The 20,504-nt window shown below is 37.9% G+C and overlaps 1 protein-coding gene across 2 annotated transcripts in view; it reads right to left on the bottom strand.

Moving 5' to 3' along the window:
• MEI4 (meiotic double-stranded break formation protein 4) overlaps nucleotides 1–20,504 on the bottom strand; it is a 218,665-nt gene that overhangs the window by 140,080 nt on the left and 58,081 nt on the right. For both annotated transcript variants that reach the window (XM_087443796.1, XM_087443795.1), the window contains exon 3: nucleotides 14,824–15,359. In XM_087443796.1, the coding sequence (XP_087299922.1) occupies nucleotides 14,824–15,359 (536 nt within the window). The remainder of the gene's footprint in view (nucleotides 1–14,823; nucleotides 15,360–20,504) is intronic.

The following is a 20,504-nucleotide window of genomic DNA, read 5'->3' as shown; positions in this document are numbered from 1 at the left end:
CATCATTTTAGGGTGCCTATGCCAAAAGGGACTCAGGCTCTCTCCTCTTCTCTCATCTTTCCCTTAACCCTAACAAACAGTTTGACTTTTATTTCCTAAGGGAATTCTAGATGCCAGAATCCAGACCACATTCACAACATTCCCCTCTCTGTCTCCATTCTGAGTCTTCTCCAATGGCCCGGGCCTCTTCAGAGCTGACATACGATAGGCACGCAATCCACGCATGTCACTCTAGAATCCTTCAGTAACCAGGGCAAAGAGTAGTTGAATATTCTCATCAAAGAATTCTCCAGTTAGGGTAAGGGAACATAGAGACCCTCTGAGCTTAAAGGACAGACACCACACCTGTGGAACACAGGGCAATGGGCTAGTAGGAGCTGGGGGTAAGGAAACCATGGCTTTGGGAAGGCAGTGACTCTTGTTTAAGAACAGACCCTCTTGAGTAGGACTGCCTGGGTGAGAGCCAGGGTCTGCCTATCTGTGCTCATGGGGTAGTCATGACACCTCTTTATGCCTCAATATCTCCATCTGTAAAATAAGGATAATAAAAGTACCTTCCTGGGTTGTTACAAGGATTAAGTGAAATGATTAAGTGTGCAAAGCACTTAGCAAGAATTCAATAAATATAGGCCTTAATTAGTGGGAAGTTAGAATCAAAGTTCATCTTTTAATGCAGTGCTTCTCAAACTTTAACGTGTATGTGAACTACCTGGGGATCTTGTTAAAACGCAGAATCAGAATCTGTAGATCTGGGATGGGGTTTGAGATACCACATTTCTAACAAGCTCTGAGATAATGTCAGTGTGGCTGGTCCCTGGACGACATTTTGAGTGGTAAGATTCTAATGTATATAGGAGCAAGCATTCACATGCTGTGGGGGAGAACAGCACACAATATTTGGGAAATCTAACAGCACTGATGTGGACAGATCATAGGCAGTGGAAAACTACCAAAGTAAAGAAAAGGGAAGGGTATGTCTGCTTAGCTCTATAAAAGCAATCTTGAATTATCGTTTGATACAATAACAGTACAGATATTATCAAATTAATTTTACCATGATTTACCTTATTTTAAGAGTAAATTCTATGTATAAATATTAATCTTCATATGTGAGGCTTATTTGAGTGTGTTTGGTGATTCTGGCATAATGATCTTCAAATACACTTTTAACAGAAGGAACATTAGCTACTCAATCATCAATTCAATTATTCAATTCAATGAGACTGTACTCAGAATTAGAATTATTTAATTCAATTAGACTGTAATATGCTAGGGACTGTGCTCGGTCCTTAACTTAGTTTTAAGCACAGAGGAATTGACAGGTCATGATATAGAGAAGAGATAAACAGTAAACCAAAATTTCAAGTGAGCTAGAGAAGCTAATCAGTAGATTAATACCTACGTAACTTGAAAAGAGAAACCACGAGACGGTCAAAGAAAGTACCCCATCCCCACAGCTGCCTGGGGCCAGCCTGCCAAGCCAGGCTGCATTCATACTTACAACCTGCTTTTTCTTAAGTTGATCTGAAGGAGTCTCCATTCCTTGCAACCTCCCAAGAATGCCTATTCTTTCCCAGAACACACCCCTATGAGGTGACTACTGCCTAAAATTCTGACTCCCAGACATTCCCAAATAATTTCCAATAGCTATCATGTCATCTCAAAACAGTCACAGGTGTTTCCTCGTTAGGATATAACAACATCCTAATGTGTTTGTTTGAAAGTGTTAAGAATTGCCTGTATGAACACGAACAACTACAGCCATCTCAATGCCATGTTCTCCTGCTGTCTGTTTCCAAGAGCTTCTGAACTAAGGTGTAGAACTAAGGAATTAAAGTGTAGAACTAATGTGGAATGAAAATAAAATTTTGACAGAGAGAACTGAGAGATGGAAACCCAGGAAACGGGCAAATTATTAACAATGACAAAAAGACAGTTATGGTAAAAATGTCATAATATCTTTCCACATGCACTAGTCATGGAAAGAGCCATCAAAAGGTTTGTGTGTTAAGTAAGCTCACCAACACTTAAATCCAAATATGATGACAAAATATTTTAAAAGAACACACAATTTTAAATTATTTTGGATTATCTATACCAGGTTTCCCCAGCATTAACTCAAAAAATTAAGCTGTTTATGTGCAAGTAATAATATGACCACCAGCACATTAAGATGTGAGAATATCTTCAGCAAATTTATGACAATGGTACTAAATTACCTAGTACCACAGTTACACACTAACGACATGAAAGGTTTCTAACTTAGAACACCTTTTAGTTCTCACCTTATTAGACCTCTAAGTAATATGCAGCAAGACTCACTATTCCCTTCTTTTTGAAATACCCTCCTCTCTTCACTTCCATGATACTACTTTCTAATTTTTCTCCTACCTCTCAGTCCTCTAATTCTTTATCTCCCTTGCAGGCTCGTTCATCTCTACCAGACCACCAAACTCGCTACTCCTCAGGGCTCAGGCCCAGGCTCTCCTCTCTTTCTGCCTGTGATTTGTTTTCCTACAGCTTTAAATAGCCTCTATATGCTGACAAGGGCTCAATCTATCTCCAGGTCAGTTGGCTCCTTGAGATCCAGATTGATAAAGCCAACTTCCTTGGTTTGCATATCCATCTTCCAGTCATCTCGCAATCATCATAATACTCAGTGTGTCTGAAAGGGCACTTGGTCTCCCCTCCCCTCCCCCAGGCTGTTCCTCCTCCACTTCTCCCTGAATCTGTAAAGGGCACCCCTATTCACCTGGCTGTTAATGACCAGAAACCTACCAATACCGATGGAAGCCTTCTTTTCCCTCATCCTCCACACTGAATCCACAGCCAAATCCTGTGGATTCTCCCTCTAACACATTTATTTTTTTTCCAGTTTTTATTTTAATTAAAGTTTTTCAGGCATATACTGCCAGATAGTTTTACAGCATTTATCCCAAAGATGGTGGTACCCACCCCCTTCTACCATCATTCCTATTTGAAACTCTTCTAGTTGATTCTTTGGGTATTACCTGCATTATTCTGAATAACATACTTTTAAAAAAATATTGATTTTCCACTACAAAACCTTAGGATTTGACTATCTTGCTTTGCCCTGCACTTATCACCCTTCTCTCTCTCTGCCTCTCTCTCACACACACACAGACACCCTTTTCATCCATAATTTTGGGTGAATCGTTACTCAATGTTTATATTATTGTAACTACATAAATACTATGCACAACCAAGCCATGTAGAAAACTATATATTTTTTTCTTTTTCTACACATTTTTCCTGTAATTAATCATTGTATTGTTTTATTCATTGGCTTAATTTTTTTATGCACTTAATAAAACTTCACCTCCAAACTCTTCATCAATTCCTTTAATCTGCTCTGCGGATATTCATACATACTCTGTATTCTATCAATTTCATTTTCTTAAAGGATCTCTCCTAGAATCTCCTGATTTACTCCAATCCAGAATGGTTGCTCTCAAGGCCTAGTATGCAGCTGTCATCCTGAAATTTCCTTTCAGCATCGTCTTCTCTCATGTATTGTGCTTCGGTTTCCTGAATCACATGTCTTTTTTCTTGGTTTACTAGCTCATTTTGTTGGAAAATATCATCCAGTAGTGTCCTGAGAAAGGGTACATGGAAGGTATATTTTGATACCTAATATGCCTGAAAATACCTTCATTTAACCTTACACTTGATTGATAGTTTGATCAGGTACCAAACTCTTGAGTTGGTAATAAATTTCCTGAAAAATATTTGGGAGGGTTCCACTAGCTCCAATTCTTCCACTGTTTTGCTTTTGAAAAATCTGAAATATGTGTATTCCTGATGTTTTCCTTATGAACTGTAATATTTCCCCCCCTCTTCTGACTGGAAGCCATAGGACCTTTTCTTTATCCCAGCATTCTGAAATTTCACAGTGACGGCCTTGTATAAGTCTATTTTCATTCAAGTACGGGGCACTCAGTAGGCTGTCAATCTAGAAACACAGGGTTTTCATGTTTAGGAAATTTCTCAAATTGTATCTTCAGTGACTTCCTCGTACTCCCTCTTTCCGGAACTCCTATTATTCAAATGTTGGACTCCACAAATTGGCCCTCTAGTTTTCTTTCATTTTCTCCCATATTTTCTGTTTTCTTTTTCCTCTACTCTCTGGGAGATTTTCCTATCTAAATTTCCAAACTTTTATTTAATTTATGTGCTTTCACGACGATATTTTTAATTTTTCAGAAAGTCTTTTTACTCCCTAAAAATTTTATTTTAAACACCATTTTCTTTTTTCTGTAACAAGCAAGAAACAGATTCTTCTCTAGCAAGCTCTGGAGAGAGCATCTCCCCTAGCATCTCACATCAACACCGTGATAGCAGACTTCTGGCCTCTGGAACTGTGAAAGAAGAAATTTCTGTTTTTTTAAGCCATCAAGTTTGCGGCAACTTGTTTCAGCAGCCTCAGGAAACTAATACAGTAGGCAACTTACCAATCCATTACTATCCATACTCCTCCAAACTCATTATGCAGCTCTCTGCCCTTCACTGTCCCAACTTAAGGACAGTGCCTCCTTTCAATTCCTGAAATACACCCTGTCTCAGGGACACATGCTATGACCACTGTCTCGAAAGTCCTTACTCCAACCTCTGTCTCATTCTGTTTAAAAGCTACTTCTTCCAGGAGGTCTTCCATGTCCTACCAACCTAAATTAGGTCTTCTCTTTTATTCCCTCCCATTGCGCCCTCCTCCTTTCTTTTTCATACCTGTCAAGTTATTTTATGTTTATTTGTTCATTTATTCAATGGCTATCTAGATTATCAGTTCCCTTTGGCAGGGACTCTGTCTCATTAGTCTACCACGGTATATCCAGTATCTATGACAGTCCCCAGCACAGGAGAGGAGTCCCATGTTTCATGTTAGAGACCCAGCACTGGAAAAATACCATGGGAAAAACAGGCAAATGGGTTAATGGTTAATCTCTATATGCTCAGAATAAAATGTTCTCCTTTAAAACCATTACTGCTTATAAATAAATGAGAAGCAATTTCATGTTCTCACAAATGTTTAATTTTTCTAGGTCTCACATTTGATAGCTATGATTTAAGTTTTCCCTTAAACTTATTGATATAAGTTATCAATACTTATAAGTATTGATATGAGGGGAGTGACTTTAAACAGATTCTGAACTCAATGGAAAAAAAAACTAAAAAATGATAGCTTCGAAATACTATTTATAAAGCTTCTAGAAAATCTAAAATATATTTCACAAAACTTGTTAAAACTGGGAGGAAGATATTTTAATTTTTATGTAGACACAAGCAAAACCACATAGTTTATATTCAATTAGAAACTAGGGTTACAAGACTGTATATGCAATTATAAAGTTTCCAACAGAATGTAATTTATAGCCAATAAAACAAGGAACCTTATATTGTAACACAGAGCAGTACCTTTCTTTTCTTTTTTGCTTTCTATAAACATAAATCTTTGCACAAAATGAAATGCAGCAACTTACCCAAGAAAACTATAAATATTCTCCTTATAAAATTGAGAGAACTATTGCTAAAGTCTTTAATTTTCAATGAATGTTTTCTTAACCCACATACTGAAGTCAGTTTATTTCTTTTGCATCTAGGACAAAAATGTATGGATCATTTTAAAAATTAATGATGGAAACAAGATGTAGTGGAAAGAGGGAAGAATTTGTGGTCATATACTTAGGTTTGAGACCTAGGTTTTCCATAACTGGTTAATTAAGTACTTTCAGTGAGTCTTTTAATCTGCTTGTCCTCCATTTTTTCATCTATAAACTGAAGATAGTAATAACAACAATAACACAGAGTTATTGTCAGAACAGATAATAAACTCTAGGTGAAAGTGCTTTACAAACTATAAAGGATAATATGAAGGTAGGCTGCTGTTAATTATCTTAGGAAGAGATTCTGGAACGTAAAGTATACCTTGAGAGTAAATTGAACCAAGTTCCATTCTATCCATTCCTCTTTCCTCTGCATGAGCACTGAAAGTTAAACACTGCTTTGAAAATCCAAGGGAGGTTTAAATTATACACTGATGCAGTGTTCAAAGTAAATGCTTATTAAGTTAAAGTACAACTGCAGGAACATTAGCCCAGATTTTTTTCTTTTTTTTTTAATTTTAAATACAGCTCTGCACAAGGATGAAATGGGCATGGAGCCCTAACCTTAGATTCCACTTCTATTTCCCAGGAATATACTAAAACAAAGCAGACTGCAAGTAGCCTTAAAAATACATGAGGCAAGCTCTAAGAAACTGATGAACATCCATGACAAAAACAAAAAAAGCAAAGGATAAGGCTTTTTGGAAAGTCAGCAAAGGTACAAAAGCTTGTCATTACTAAAATGATGTCCTAACTCATAGCAGAGAAATGTATAACAAATGCTGCAGCTTGGACAGAATTAAATTAAAAAGTTAGTATGTTTCACCGGCTGACATAATTATGGCATGAATGAGCCTTAAGATACAACTAAGAGGTCCACATTGGCAGAAAAGACATCTGATTTAATGAACCACATCTTTAGATGCTGCCCAAAGGCCACATCATTGGTGATATAAGCAAAAATGACAGTCTAGGAGGGAATCACCAACTACAAAATCCCAGATCAGAGATGCAACATAACAAGGGATCAGTGCAAAGAGTTAAGAGAAACCATGACAGTCAAATAGTTAATTTACAATGGATTTTCTACAATTAAAGTAGAAAGAAAAAAATCCATGGTGCCTACTAAGCTCATCGGTCAGCGGGAAGCTGTGGCTGTGGAAGGATAATTAGTGACACCACGAGATGATATCCAGCCACCTGGTACATAGAGGCACTTCAGGAAAGTCATTACAATGTCAATAAGACAGAGCTCCTGCTAAGGAAGGTTCTACACACAAGAATGTGATCAAAAGTCAGAAGGTGGTATTTAAGTGTATGGGGGCATATGAAATACAACTTTCATTGCCTTATTTTTAATTCAAAAAATACCTCATTTTGCTCTGAATATAAGCTCAGCATTATATCAGAAGAGTGGAAAAAATGAGCTATCCCTCTTTCCTCAAGGAGAATAGTAACAAGAAATATTTATTAAGCACTTATATGATACTAGATATTATTCTAAGCACTTCATTTGCATTTGCTCATTGAAATTCCCAACAGCTCTATGACGTAGTCACATTTATTATCTCCATTTTATAGATGTGGAACTTGAGGTTAGTTAACTTGTCTAAAGTCACCACTAGCAAATAAAAGTTTTTGGACTCTAAATTATGCTATTAATCTCTGTGATAAAGACACTGAAAAGTTAAATAAAACATTTTTAAATCTGAGCCATACTAGATAAGCTGAAATAAGACAGCATATGGCAAATTGAAAACTGAATTATATAGACAATAATCACTACAGAAATTTAGAAGAGGAGCCCATTTCAGGATCAAATTGATAAGAAAGAATTTATAAGTGAGATTTGAGCCATGTTTTGAAAAGTAGGTAGACTTTGAATGACAAGACAGTATTTATCTGGGCAGGGTGTACCAGTCAGTCTCAATGATTTCCTAGATGTTATTTACTTGGGGGATCACAGTATCCTTTCAGAATCAGATGAAAACTATGGGTACCTTCCTAGGAAAAAAAAGCACATGCTCTTACACACAAAATTGTGCATGCAATTTAAATTGTATACCTTATAACCTTTGACCTGCAGAAGAAACTCAAGTATTTAACAAAACACAAGAACCTTCAATACCTGGCCCTTCTCCAACCCATTAGGCTCATTCCTTGCTAAGGTCCACTCCTTCCCAACCAAACCCCCAAAACCTGCGGCAGTTCCAGGGTTCTCCATGCCTCTGTCTGTCTCACTGCCTCTGCTCAGCAGCTTGCATACCATCAGCACCCTCCCACAAGTTATGTGTCAGGGGGCCATGTTAGATCTTAACCATCTTCCCAGGTTAGTTCCAGGCACTGCAAGGCCTCAAGTATGAAAAACAGTGATCAACTGAGATGGGGAAATCAAGACCAGAAGAAAACAGAGGCAAAGCAGGGAACAAAGAAAATATAAACATTTTATATCTTATTGTATATAGAACATGAGCTGGCAGCTCTAAAAAGGAACAATCAAAAGAATAAGGACTCATAGAAACGAAAAATATTTCAGCAAGAATAAAAATATTCAATAGAACGGATAGGAGAAAAAGTTGAGGAGATCTCCCAGGAAAAATTAAAATAAAAGAATAAACAGTACAAGAAAAAAGATAAGAAATTTAGAGGATGAGACCAAGAGGTGTTCTAGAAAAAGGAAACAGGGAAGACACAAAGCAGAAATATATGAGAAAAACTATTCAAAAAAAATTTTCAGAACTGAAGGATGAAATCTCAGATTCAAAGACCCACCAAGGACTCAGGAAAAGGAATTTTAAAAGACCCATATCGAGGTACACCATCCTGTAGTTACAAAGCAGCGGGAACAAGAGAGATCCTAAATGCTCCTGGACGTACATAAGGGTTGGGAATAGACCACATTCAAGGAATTAAAATGAGAATTACATTGGAATTCTCACTAGCAACACTGGAATCCAGAAGTTAGTAGAAAAATGTCTTAAATTCTATGGGAAAATTATATCCAACTTGGAAATCTATCCTAATTCATCAATAAATTTTAAAGTTGGAATAAAATATTTTAAGCAAACAAATATTTTACAAGTGTACAGCCCATGAACCCGTTCTAAGTGAGCTCATAAAGAATGTGCATCAACTAAATGAAGTTAAAAACAAAGAAAGGAATACATGAGATGAGGGACAAGGAGACACACACAAGAAAGCAGGAAAGGGAATTCCCCAGGTGGTGATTAAAAGAAAAGAAGTCCCTGGAGTAAAGCTGAGCAGCAGATACAGGGAGCATTAGTCCAGATGAGAACAGGAAGATGGAGGGCTCCAGAAGGCATGTCTTAAAAAAAAAGATGGAACTGATAAATGACTTCATTTGTTTGGCTCTACTAAGAGGATGTTTACAATCCTGTCCAAGTGTCTGAAAGTAGAATCAATTATAGGTATCTAGAAAACTAAGCAAATGGAAAAAAAAATCATTCTAATCAATTGTCTTTAGAAAAAAATTAAAAGTTGATCAAAAAGGAAATGAAATCATTGTATAGTACATGTCTCAGGGCTAAAAAGATTACAGACTCATAATAATATAAATATGTAACACTGATTTTACCAAAACTTTTGATAAATTATGTTTGGAGAGTAGGTAGAAGGAGGCAGCTATAGAAGACATAAATTTTTATCTTCCGTCATACAAAGTGAAGAGATAAAAAAGAAAATAACCTAAGAAATAGCAGTGTAAGCCTTTTATTTAAAACACAGGTGTAAATGGCGGCAGAACAGGAGTAAAGGTCTGGCAGTAGTGGTCTCTGAGGGGCGGTCCTGAGGAGCCGGGGGTGTGCAGCAGGGCTAGCTCTTTGTCACTGTAGTATGGGATATCATTTGATTTTTAAAAATACCTTCACAGGTTTCCACTTCCAGGAAGTGGACTGACTTATGTCTATTCCTCTCATTAAGTACAAGTAAAAATGCTGGGCGTCATACATAAAATAAACATAAGAAGACTGACAGGCGGACCAGCTATGGACCTTAAGACCAAAGGAAGGACACAGTGGTGAGTTCCCTGGTTTTCTTTTTGCCTCATATATCCCAGATTTGGAGCTAAAAAAGCCAACGACCCAGAATGCCAATGGGCATGGACAAAAATAAACAACAGCAACAAAAGCCTGTTTTCTCTAGCTAAAGGACAGAAAAGAGGCAGCCTAGCAAAATGGAAAGCTTTTGAAAGATAACCTCCCTGAAGCAGCCAAACACCACAGAAAAAAACTGCAGCCCACCCCACCCACATGAGCAAAGGCAAGTGCGGGACCTAGACTCCCACCCTCACCAGGCCGCAGTGAGACGCCCAAACCCCACGCTGGGCAGGGCATTGAGCCCTGAGTTTATAAACCGAGTGAGGCATGGCATTCAGCCACAAAGACTGGGTTCTGGTGGAGGATAAACACAAGTCAGCAGCTACGTAGAGTGTGATACGTACAGTGGTGAATTTATGGGAGGAACATTTAATCAGCAAGAGGAAAGGAAGACCGAAGCAGGATAGGAGGGAAGGCTTCTTTGAGGAACTAATTCTAGACATCAATTTGTAAGGACAGGCAGAACTAGCCAGATGGAAGAAAGGTATTCTAGGCCAAGGAACTGACAACTATTGAGGCACAGAGGGGAAGAACAGAAAGTACTTGGAAAACTACAAATAATTCTGTCTGACTGGAGTGAAGAGTGCTTAGGATGGAACAGAGAAAGATAACGCCAAAGAGGCTAGAGAGGGGCCAGGTAGAGAAGAGCCTGTGGGCTACGGTGAAGAATGTGTACTTTCTTATAAATCTGCAAGGAGCCACCGAAGGATTTTCAGCATTTTTTAAAGATCACTCTGATAACGGTGGGATGGATGGATTAGAGGAGGATCAGATGCATCAGGAATCTGACAGGACGACAGGACGCAACTGCAGGAATCCACACAGGAAAGGATGAGCACAGAGACCACAACAGGATGGGGTAGGGGGATTATAAAAAGCGATATCTGATAAATCCTATAATCTGAGTCAGTTTTACCAAATTTGAGGATTGTAAGGAGAAAGAATAGAGAGGGAAAGCAGAGCCACAGTCAACTCTAATACTGGGTGCTAGTGTTCACATGTTACTAACTAGCTTTGTGGCTATGGGCAAATCTCTGTGGGCCTCATTTTTCTCATCTATCAAGTGGAGATAAGAATGGCAACCATGCCTATCTCACAGAGTTATTGTATAAATATACGATGAGACAACAGATGTGAAAACACTATAAATGGTAAACATAGTGTATTATTTCCCGTTGCTGCTGTGTCAAACTACCACACACTTAGTGGCTTAAAACAACACAAATTTATTCAGTTACAGTTCTAGAGGCCAGAAGTCTGATGTGGGTCTCACTGGGTGAAAAGGAAGGTGTTGGCAGGCCTGTGTTCCTTGTGGAGCCTCTTGAGAAGAATCCATTTCCTTGCCTTTTCCAACTTGCATGTCTTGGCTCATCGTGCCCTCCTCCATCTTTAAAGCCAGCAGCATAGCATCTTCAAATTTCTCTCTGATTTGGACACTGACTCTCCTGCTTCCCTCTTTCACTTATAAGGACCCTTGTGAGTACTGGGCCCATGTGATCCAGGATCATCTCCTCACCCCAAGGTCAGCTGACCAGCAATCTTAATTCCCCACCCACATCCCCATCATGTAACATAACACAGGTTCCAGGGATTAGGAAGTGGACATCTTTGGGGGACCATTATTCTGCTTACCATACATACAAAAGATTCTAATTTAATGTCTACTTGGCAGTCAATTGTTTTTTTCAATTTCACAACTAATATGGCCAAGAGTTATTTTATAATTTTAAAAAACAAGATATCTGAAAAGAAAGTTTTCTAAGTAACTCACTGTTATGTCCATAAGATTTAGCAATATATGCTAAATACCTAAAAGCTCAATGATATCTATAGATTTTGATTATTTAATGTAATATAACAACTCCTATCTTTTCAAAACAAATGAAAATTTAAGACAAAGATACCATTGCAAAATCTAAACAGAATCATAAGCATTCTGGTGTTAAACTTCTAGGATAATATCCTGGCCTGTAAAGAAACAGGTGGGAGTACAGTGGTACAATTAGCTCATGCTGTTTCTAATCATAGAAATAAACCCACTTTGAGGTCTGGAAATATAGGAAAGGTCAGGCTGTCAGTCAAACAAAGGGCATTCAGTACTCCAAAGGTAAACACTCCTGACCCCAAGCAAGTACACAGGCGAGTGAGGAAGGCGCCATACTGGGGTCTGCAAGTAGAGGACAGCTCAACCCAAGTGAAGTCCAGACTGCTCCCCAGGACCCCTAGGGCAGGCCTAGTGCAGATCCCTATAAGCCATCTGGTTTCAAGACACGTATCTTCTATATCTGTCAAATATATCACTGTAGATTATACCTTCTAGTCCCATCTAATGGTTATCCTAAAAACATAATACAGACATAGGACCAAGATAACAATTCCTAAAAAATTTGTTAATAAATATAAAGTTCCTAAAATAGCACAAAAATAAACAGAATCTATCCAAATCTGAAAAATCACAAATCATATGTTTCCCTAAACTTATAAATAATTTCAACCAAGCTAATATCAGCGAATTATTCAAAACAATTTCCAGGGTATCTCACTTCAACGTCCTGTCTTTTGAATATATGCAGCCCTGACATAACTGATATTCACAATGATGACCTCAAGATTTTGAAAGATACCAAGTTCTTATTGATCATTAAAGAAAAACTAAGTTATGGTCAGAATAATTTTACTACTAAATGCACTGAGAACATATTGTTGAAGATTTATATTTTATTTAAAACCTGGCTATATGTGAATTATAAATATGTGAAATCCCTTGGTCAGAATTTTAAATATTCACACCACACCTTTCCCTATCACATTGCTTAAACATAAGATCACTTTAATGAAATCAGTAGCAGGGCTCAAGTTTTTAAGCAATACACTTTAATTAAACACTTCTAATCTATAGAAACAAGGTTTTTCTGAAGTAGCAAATTTTTTTCTAAACTATGGTATTTTGTTTAAATCAATCAGGAGCAGTATCAATGAAAATGCAATAATAGGAGCTATCCTATATTTCATGTCAGAATATATTCTTCCTTGAGACTTTATTACTCAAGGAAAGCTAAAAAGACAGAAAAGCATTTATAAAGAACAATCGTTAGTCAATTTTTCTAACAAAGAAGCTTTATGAATATATCTAAAAGATGATGATGGCAGTAATACTGATGATGATGGTGAAAACAATGACAAAAGTTTGAAAAATTTAAGGGCCAGCCCCGGTTGCCTAGTGGTTAAGTTCAGCGTGCTCCACTTTGGTGGCCCAGGTTCAGTTCCTGGGCACAGACCTACACAACTTGTCGATGCCCATGCAGTGGTGGCAGCTCACATACAAAATAGAGGAAGATTGGCCACAGATGTTACCTCAGGGCGAATCTTCCTGAGCAAAAAAAAAAAGTTTGAATAATTTAGTCTAAGACGCTTTTGCTGGGGAGAAAAAAAAAATTCCCAAAGACAATGTCATTAAAACTTATTTATGAATCATCATCCTAATTCTAAATGTGGTGAACAATTTTTTGATTCCACTTTATCTAAATACAACAATCACCTCTCCAAGAAAAGACCAAAGCCATTCATTCACTCATTCTTCCTCTGCTGACCAATTAGTCAACAATGGCTTGCACCATGACAAATGGTATGGAAAACCTACTTCAGACCCATCTGTACCATCACAAGCTTCTTTGAGACATTCCCTTACTTCCATACAATTCCCAAGGCTACTCTTGTGTAGTCCAATCCCTAAGTGAGAGAGAGATATTTTTTAGATTGAAAAAATATTAGCTCATCTGGTAACTGACAAGAAATACAAAGGCCGGTATCTGGAAGGTTCCAAGTCACATAAAACGTGTTTAAAGTAGTTTTAAGAAGAAAGCAAAAATATACAAAAAAGATTAAGGAATATTAAGTATTCGAGATATTTATTGATGGTTAAGAAACAGATTATATATCTCAGATACTACTAAAGAAAATCTGATATTTAATTCCTGATTGACCACGTCCAGTAGAAAAAAATTTCAGTTTCCCAGATGGAAAATTCAGTATCTTTACACAAATGCCAAAAGCTTAATTGTAAAGGTTTCTATAATATTGATCAAATCATACCTTAATAGAGAAGAAAAGAACAGGTGCATGTGCAACAAATTGGGTTATTAGTTCAATTTTGTCAGTTTTGAAGATTGAGGTGAGGCCTACACTATACAAAAACTCTGGCCTTAGATAATGGCACTGGAGACAAACACTGGACAATGATGGATCAAAAGAAACAAGGGCCAATACCTTTTTCCCACAGTGAGATACAGTTAATGAGTTAGACCTTTAGTCTCGTCTGTGATATTTTTAGTACTCAATTAAAAAGGGTTAAAATGTGAAGGCATTTGGAGTTTCCCAAACAAAGGATCAGATACTGAGGAAGACAGAAAGTAATACAAAAAAGAAAACAACTTCAGGTTACCTCAATGTCACTTGTAAAAAAAGAATCCCCGAGTCAACCTTTCTAAGCCATGTTAAATAAATAAGAAAAAAAACATAATAAAGCCATATACTGTGTGTTCCTCAGACAATTTATTCCTACAGAGAGTCCATGGGGTTTTATGCCACTTAAAAGGGAAATTCTTAAAGAAGAAAAAATATTCTTTGACTTCCAGGCATTTGATAGTCAATGTCAGAAAAAGAACAAATTCAATACAATACAGGTAATCTATCATGAGGAATTTAACAGACACGTTAAATTGGGAAACCATAAATGTTAGTGGTGTTTTGAAAAACACTGAGACTTTTTGAGCAATAAGAACTAAATGTAGGCAGGAGAAAACAACAGAGGAGAAGAATCCAAGGATGCTGATAGGAAACCAGGAAGGGAACTCACAGGAGGGAAGCACAGCCTGAAACAGGGGCGTCTATGGAGAGGATACTGCAGCAATCAGAGGCCAGAGGCGGGGACAGCACCACAGAGGAGACCTGCAGACAACTGCAAAACAAGGCTCAACCAGAGACTCTGAGCCACAAGGCTAAGGAACAGCAACAGATATTATCCAACGGGAATGTTCACCAAAATTACTGATATGCTATTTCATGAATAGAAGAGATTTATTACTTACCCGATTTATATGGTTGTTCCTTAAAATAATCTGTAGTAGGGTTTTCTCAAATTCTTCCAACTTCTTGGAACACTTTTTAAGAATATGATTAGATAAATCACAATCACTGATCAGTCTGGCTAAAGTATCAACAGCTTCTGTCCAAAAGCTTGAAAAAGGAAATTTGGGTTTACGGTAAAAAGTGATCAGGCCATCTAGCAACTGGAAAACAGAATCTGATACTGCAGAAGAGTCAGTTTCAAAGAGGCTCAAGTCTGTTTTCAGACTCCCTGATGCTGTCAAGTTCTTCAGTTCAAGCAGACGCTGCAAGAACTGCATGTGAGAAGACAGAGGATTTTCCGGAGTAGCCCAGTGTCTTTTCACAATGGGCAGTGGTGGGAAAGGTGTAGGGGTGCAGCTTTCCACAAAATGCTGGGACATCTCTGAAGGTTCTGTTCTCTGCTCATTTGATAAACCACACCCAGAATCTTCCAGCAGACTTAACGTATTCTCAGAACTTCTAGGTTCCTGAGCCTGTAACTGGGAAGACGGGTCTCCTAAAATAGAAAGGAATAGATAGAAGTGTGTTATCTTTCTGTGGCTAAAATGTCTTCATATAAAAACTAGACATTGATTTTTCTAACTTAAAATGCTAAATGAAGCATGCAAATATGTATTAAACATTTAAAAAACCATAGTGTAAAAACTGAATAGAGGAAAAACTGTGAAAGAAACTGCTTAGGCTGACTGCAGAAAAGGTCTCTCTCCACTGGGAGAAGGCAAAGGTGATTCACCCGTGCATTTTCAGGTCACTATCTCTCGTTCAATTATGTGCCATGCTTGAAAGATACAAAGGAGAAACCACAAGACCTGAAGGAGGTCACCGTCTGGTACAGACTCCAACAGGTAACTACAAAGCAATAAGGTGTATCAGGAGACAGAGATTTGCTCAGGGCACTGTGACAATAGGAGGACCACTGAACAGTCCACCTGGCTAGATCAGTGCATCCTGGAGGAGGTTATAAAGCACAAGGAGGAGTTCAAAGTTAAAAGTTAGGGGAATGGAGTAAGACAGAATACCATATATGAAAGGGGTAAGCACAAAAGCATAGACTTAAGAAGGAAAAGAAAAGCACTGTGTATATAAGGACCCACAAGTAGTCTGATGTTCCTTTTACAGAAAATATAAGCCAAGAGATTAAGATGGATAAATATGTAGAGAAAAAAAAGATGATCAGGTCATAAAAGATCTTAAAAGACACATTAAGGACTTTAGAATTTATAGGTAGATGTACAGTGAGTGTAATTCAAACTTGAATAATGTAAAACCCCTTTGGAAAAATTATATACACACTCACACATACACCTGATATACAAAAATAAATATATATAAACAATTTATACATGTATGTGGACTTAATTATAATTATTCAAGTATATCTATCTATCTGTATATATATCTTACAGATCCTTGAAACTATGACTATAATCACTAGAATCTTCTGACATTGGCTTAGAAATACTGCAGTTAAGGCTTAACCTTAGGTTTAATTTAACTTTAGGTCATTCTTTGAGAGAGATGTCATCATAAATGCAAATAAGGTGGTGGTTGTTTGTAAAATGATTATCAGTAAAATGTACACACAAAATTGAAAAAGTCTCATTGAACATTCTAAGCACATGCGTATATTTGTGAAAGCAAGTTTAAGAAACACCGCTGTCAGCAATGAGAGCAGGAATGAGGCATAAACAGTGTGATGCAGGAAAGTGAAATGGTGTTATTTTCATTCACAGATCACTCTATTGGCTATATCAAAGGCAGGTTTGAGGAGGACACAGTGAGACATTGAAAATTCAGTTAAAAAGCACCTCTATTAGTCCTAATACCAGGTGACAAGAGAAGTGAGCCAAGCAGTTGCAGTGGAAGGGAAAGGAAGGGATTGACCAGGGAAATAAATACAAAACATCGAAATATAATCTGGAAGCCAGCTGGCTGACTGGGTGTGGGCAATGAAGCAGAAGTAGGAATAAATGCATCCCATGGTTCTGACTTAGGTGACTGGGTAGACGATGGTGCTACCAACTGAAACAGTAATAATGCGAACAGAAGAACTGGCTTAGGAGAAACAATGAGAAGTTCAGTTTTGGTCACATAAACTGTGAAGCAAGTGGAGGAAATCCAGATGAAGATATTCATCTGGAAATTGGCCACCTAAGCCTAAGGGTGGGGAAAAGGTCTCGACTGAAAATACACTTTAGGAGTCATCAGTGTGTAGGTGGTATCTGAAATAATGGAATGGCTGTGATCACTGGGGAGAGTATGAGCAGTGCCTAGACCAGAGGATCAAAGGGGGACCCTGAGGAGCGTCAATATTTGAGGGCTGAGTAGAGGAAAAACACTCACTGAGGAGAAGGAGGAGGAACAACCAAAGAGGAACAAGAAGAATAAAAATGATCATGTCATGAAAGTCAAGGAAACAGTTCCAAGGAGAATTACCTTCAGTAGAGAAGTCCAATAAGATAAAAAGCTGAAAAAAAGATGTTGAAATTACCAATTAGAAAATCACTAGTGATCATGTCCATAGGAGCCGTGGTCAGTCAGGGTGGCAGACAGCGGCCAGAGTGCAACGGACTGAAGAGTGAATGGGCAGAAAGTAAGTGAAGAATGGCCAACGCTTCCGAGGACTTGATTGCGAGAGTATAAAGTGGAGAGTTACTGCAGGGAAACGTGGTGGGACAAATTGCGAGAAATTTGAGCAATTATAGACCAAGAAGAAAAAAGCAACAGAGAAGCAAAAATTGGAGATATGAGAAAAAATAAAAATGCCTGGTGGGGCATGGTCCTAGAGAAGGCAGGAGGACATGAAGCCAAGGACCCCAGTGATGGGTTGTGCTTAGTGAGGTAGAAGTAATTTTGTTTCCTCTGAGGCTGAAGGAAAGAGAATGAGAATGCAGAGGGATGTGAAAAAATACCCCCGGCATATGGCAAGTTAAAGGAGGTCTCACCTAACAGTCACACTTTTTTCAAGTTGGAGACAGGGGGCACCAGTTGAACAGGGCGTGGGAAGAAGGATGGAAGCGAGGTCTCCCACCCCCCACACACATCTGGACATGTATCTAATTTGTTGCTCTTTTGTCCTTCAGTAAAATTAGAAGCTGGTGAGGCAAAATCAGCAGATGCAGCTTTAATTTACAGCTCATTCACTTAACAAGTGCCTACTATAACCACTACAAGTGGGCATATAGGTGCCTGCTCATTACCACTGCAATATCTGTGCTCCATGTTAGACAGAGAACACAGTATATCCAAAAATGTAGTGGTGCCCAAAACAGTGAACTACCAGCAAGCATTTAACTGCACGTGGCTATTTCTATACTAAAACAGGCAGACGGCCTGCTTGTTTCAAACCAGCAGATAGTTTCTTTCCCTTATGAGCAAGGAAAACATTCGAAATGACTTATTCTCAAGACATCCGGCTCACTCTACACAAAAATAAACGGGGGGACAATGGTAATTATTCAGGCAGATTATATTTTTCTATCATGGAATTCAAAATAATTCTCCACTAAGAAAGTGAACACAAGTTTAAATATTTCATTAATCTACTCAACTATCCATCAAAGAAAGCTGAATGTCATGGGTGATGATTTCAGGGAAGATTCATAAAATGAACTCTACCAACAACTAAACTGGGAAGCAAAAAGCTGCTTTCTTGTTTCTGCTTTTCACTCCTCACCGGTGTGCCTTTTGGCAAGTCTCAACCACTCCATCTCATCTCCTTCGTGTGCTGACAGGCACAAACTTGAAGAGAGTAGTTCTACCCACGCACATGCTCTGGGGACAGGAATACACAAAACAGACCAGCATTCTTCCTGGCTGCTTTGTTTATGTGCCCTTGGAAAGAGCGATGAGGGCATATGTTGGAGATACCAGTGTAGAAAACCACACAGGGAGGAGTCTCCTCTCAGTGCCCTAAAAGAATGCACAAAACTCCACAGCAGAGGGCCACGCTGAGATTTATACAGTATGGCTCACAGTATTAAAGCCACTCCATCAAACTGAACAGAAGAATCTTATATTCACATTTCACTTTACAAAGTAGTTTCATCAAATAATTCAATTGCTGTTCCCAACAATTCAGGAAGATATGTTATTATTATCCCTAATTTACCAATAAGGAAATGCAGGCTCAACTTGATTAAGAGACCTGAGAAAAGCCACACAGTGAGCAAGTGAAACCAATTCTTCAGTTCCACATCCAATCATCTTCCAACACAGCAAAGAGGCCTGCCAGCTTCTGTACATTTCCACTACAGCATTTATTAATTTCTATATGTTATCCACTTGTTTATGAGCTCCTGAATGGCAGAAGTCCTGTCCCTTGTCATCCTTGTGGTTGTCTCACTGAATAATAGTATCATCTATAGAAGACACCTTATCAAGAGAAATGCTTAGTGCTACAACTTGCTGCTGGCTGTGACAGATCTTCTCTCATCCTTTAATATTCATAATGAGCCAGGATCAACTCCTTGGCAACTTACACCAAACTACAACAATTACATAGATAGATGAGAGAGATCAGATAGATAGAATAGATAGATCGACAGACAGAAAGAAGATGGTTATTGCAATAATCATTTAAAATGTCTCAGAATACTTGCTAACAAAAGCCAATAATATGCTTTTTATAGCCTACTACCTCTTTAACCAATAACCAATTCATTTCCTCTCCTATTTATCCTTAATGAAAATTTTGAAGAGTACAAATAGGATTTGCATTGGAAACCAACACTTCCATATTGGAAACCACTCATTGCCTAATAAAGTAAATAACAGTGGGCAAATGTCACTATTGTGTATATCCTTAGAAGATGGAAAAGAGAAATAGGGGAAAAAAGCTTTCCAGAGAGGATTAAGCATTTTCAGTGATACTGAATATTAACAGTTACAACCTCTGACAGTTAATAAATAAGACATTTATTCACAAAAACAAGATTTTAAATATCCACCCATATTTAAGTAATATTATATAGCATGGAAATAGACAGTAACATACCCCTGTCTCTTTAAATGAGTCTTACATAACTACAGTCAGATTGTATCATTTGCTTGGATGACTTTTCTCAACATAAATCTCAAAGCATGGCTAACAAAGCATCATGTCCAAAGGAGAGAAGAGAAAATGAAGCCATGTTACTGCAACTTCCTGTAATTCCTGTTTTTCCAGGAGGGACTAAAATAAAGCAGAAGTCAAATGACGTCTCGCTCTCAATCCCTTACTGAAGGGATTGAGGACTGCAATTTCTTTCCAAATCATTGAATATGATCTAATTAACATGTGTGTCATTAGATTTAAAAGAGATAATAAACCATACACACACACCCCCCTGATCAAGCAGTGTCCAGCACATATGAAACACTCAGTAAATGATTATAGATATCAAGAATCTAAATTATGCTCAAGTATGAAATCCCATATAAAAGTATATGAAATAAGATATCAATTAAAACTACAGATCCTGTCTAAAATATCTTATAGTCCCTCTTATACATTGGATCCCACAGACTTTTAATTCTACTTACTGGGCCCTCAACTCTTCCATTTTCTTTCAGTTGTTAAGTTCCATCTTAACCCCACTTACCATTTCAGAGGGGATCTCAAGCGTACTCAACAAAATAGAGCCGGTGCCCTCCTGCCACA

This window comes from Ceratotherium simum, chromosome 19, assembly GCF_057802395.1.
Source record: "Ceratotherium simum simum isolate JZ-2026a chromosome 19, ASM5780239v1, whole genome shotgun sequence".
Taxonomy (NCBI): domain Eukaryota; kingdom Metazoa; phylum Chordata; class Mammalia; order Perissodactyla; family Rhinocerotidae; genus Ceratotherium; species Ceratotherium simum.
Note: the sequence above shows the minus strand (reverse complement) of the source record. Positions and strands in the feature narration are given on the sequence as shown.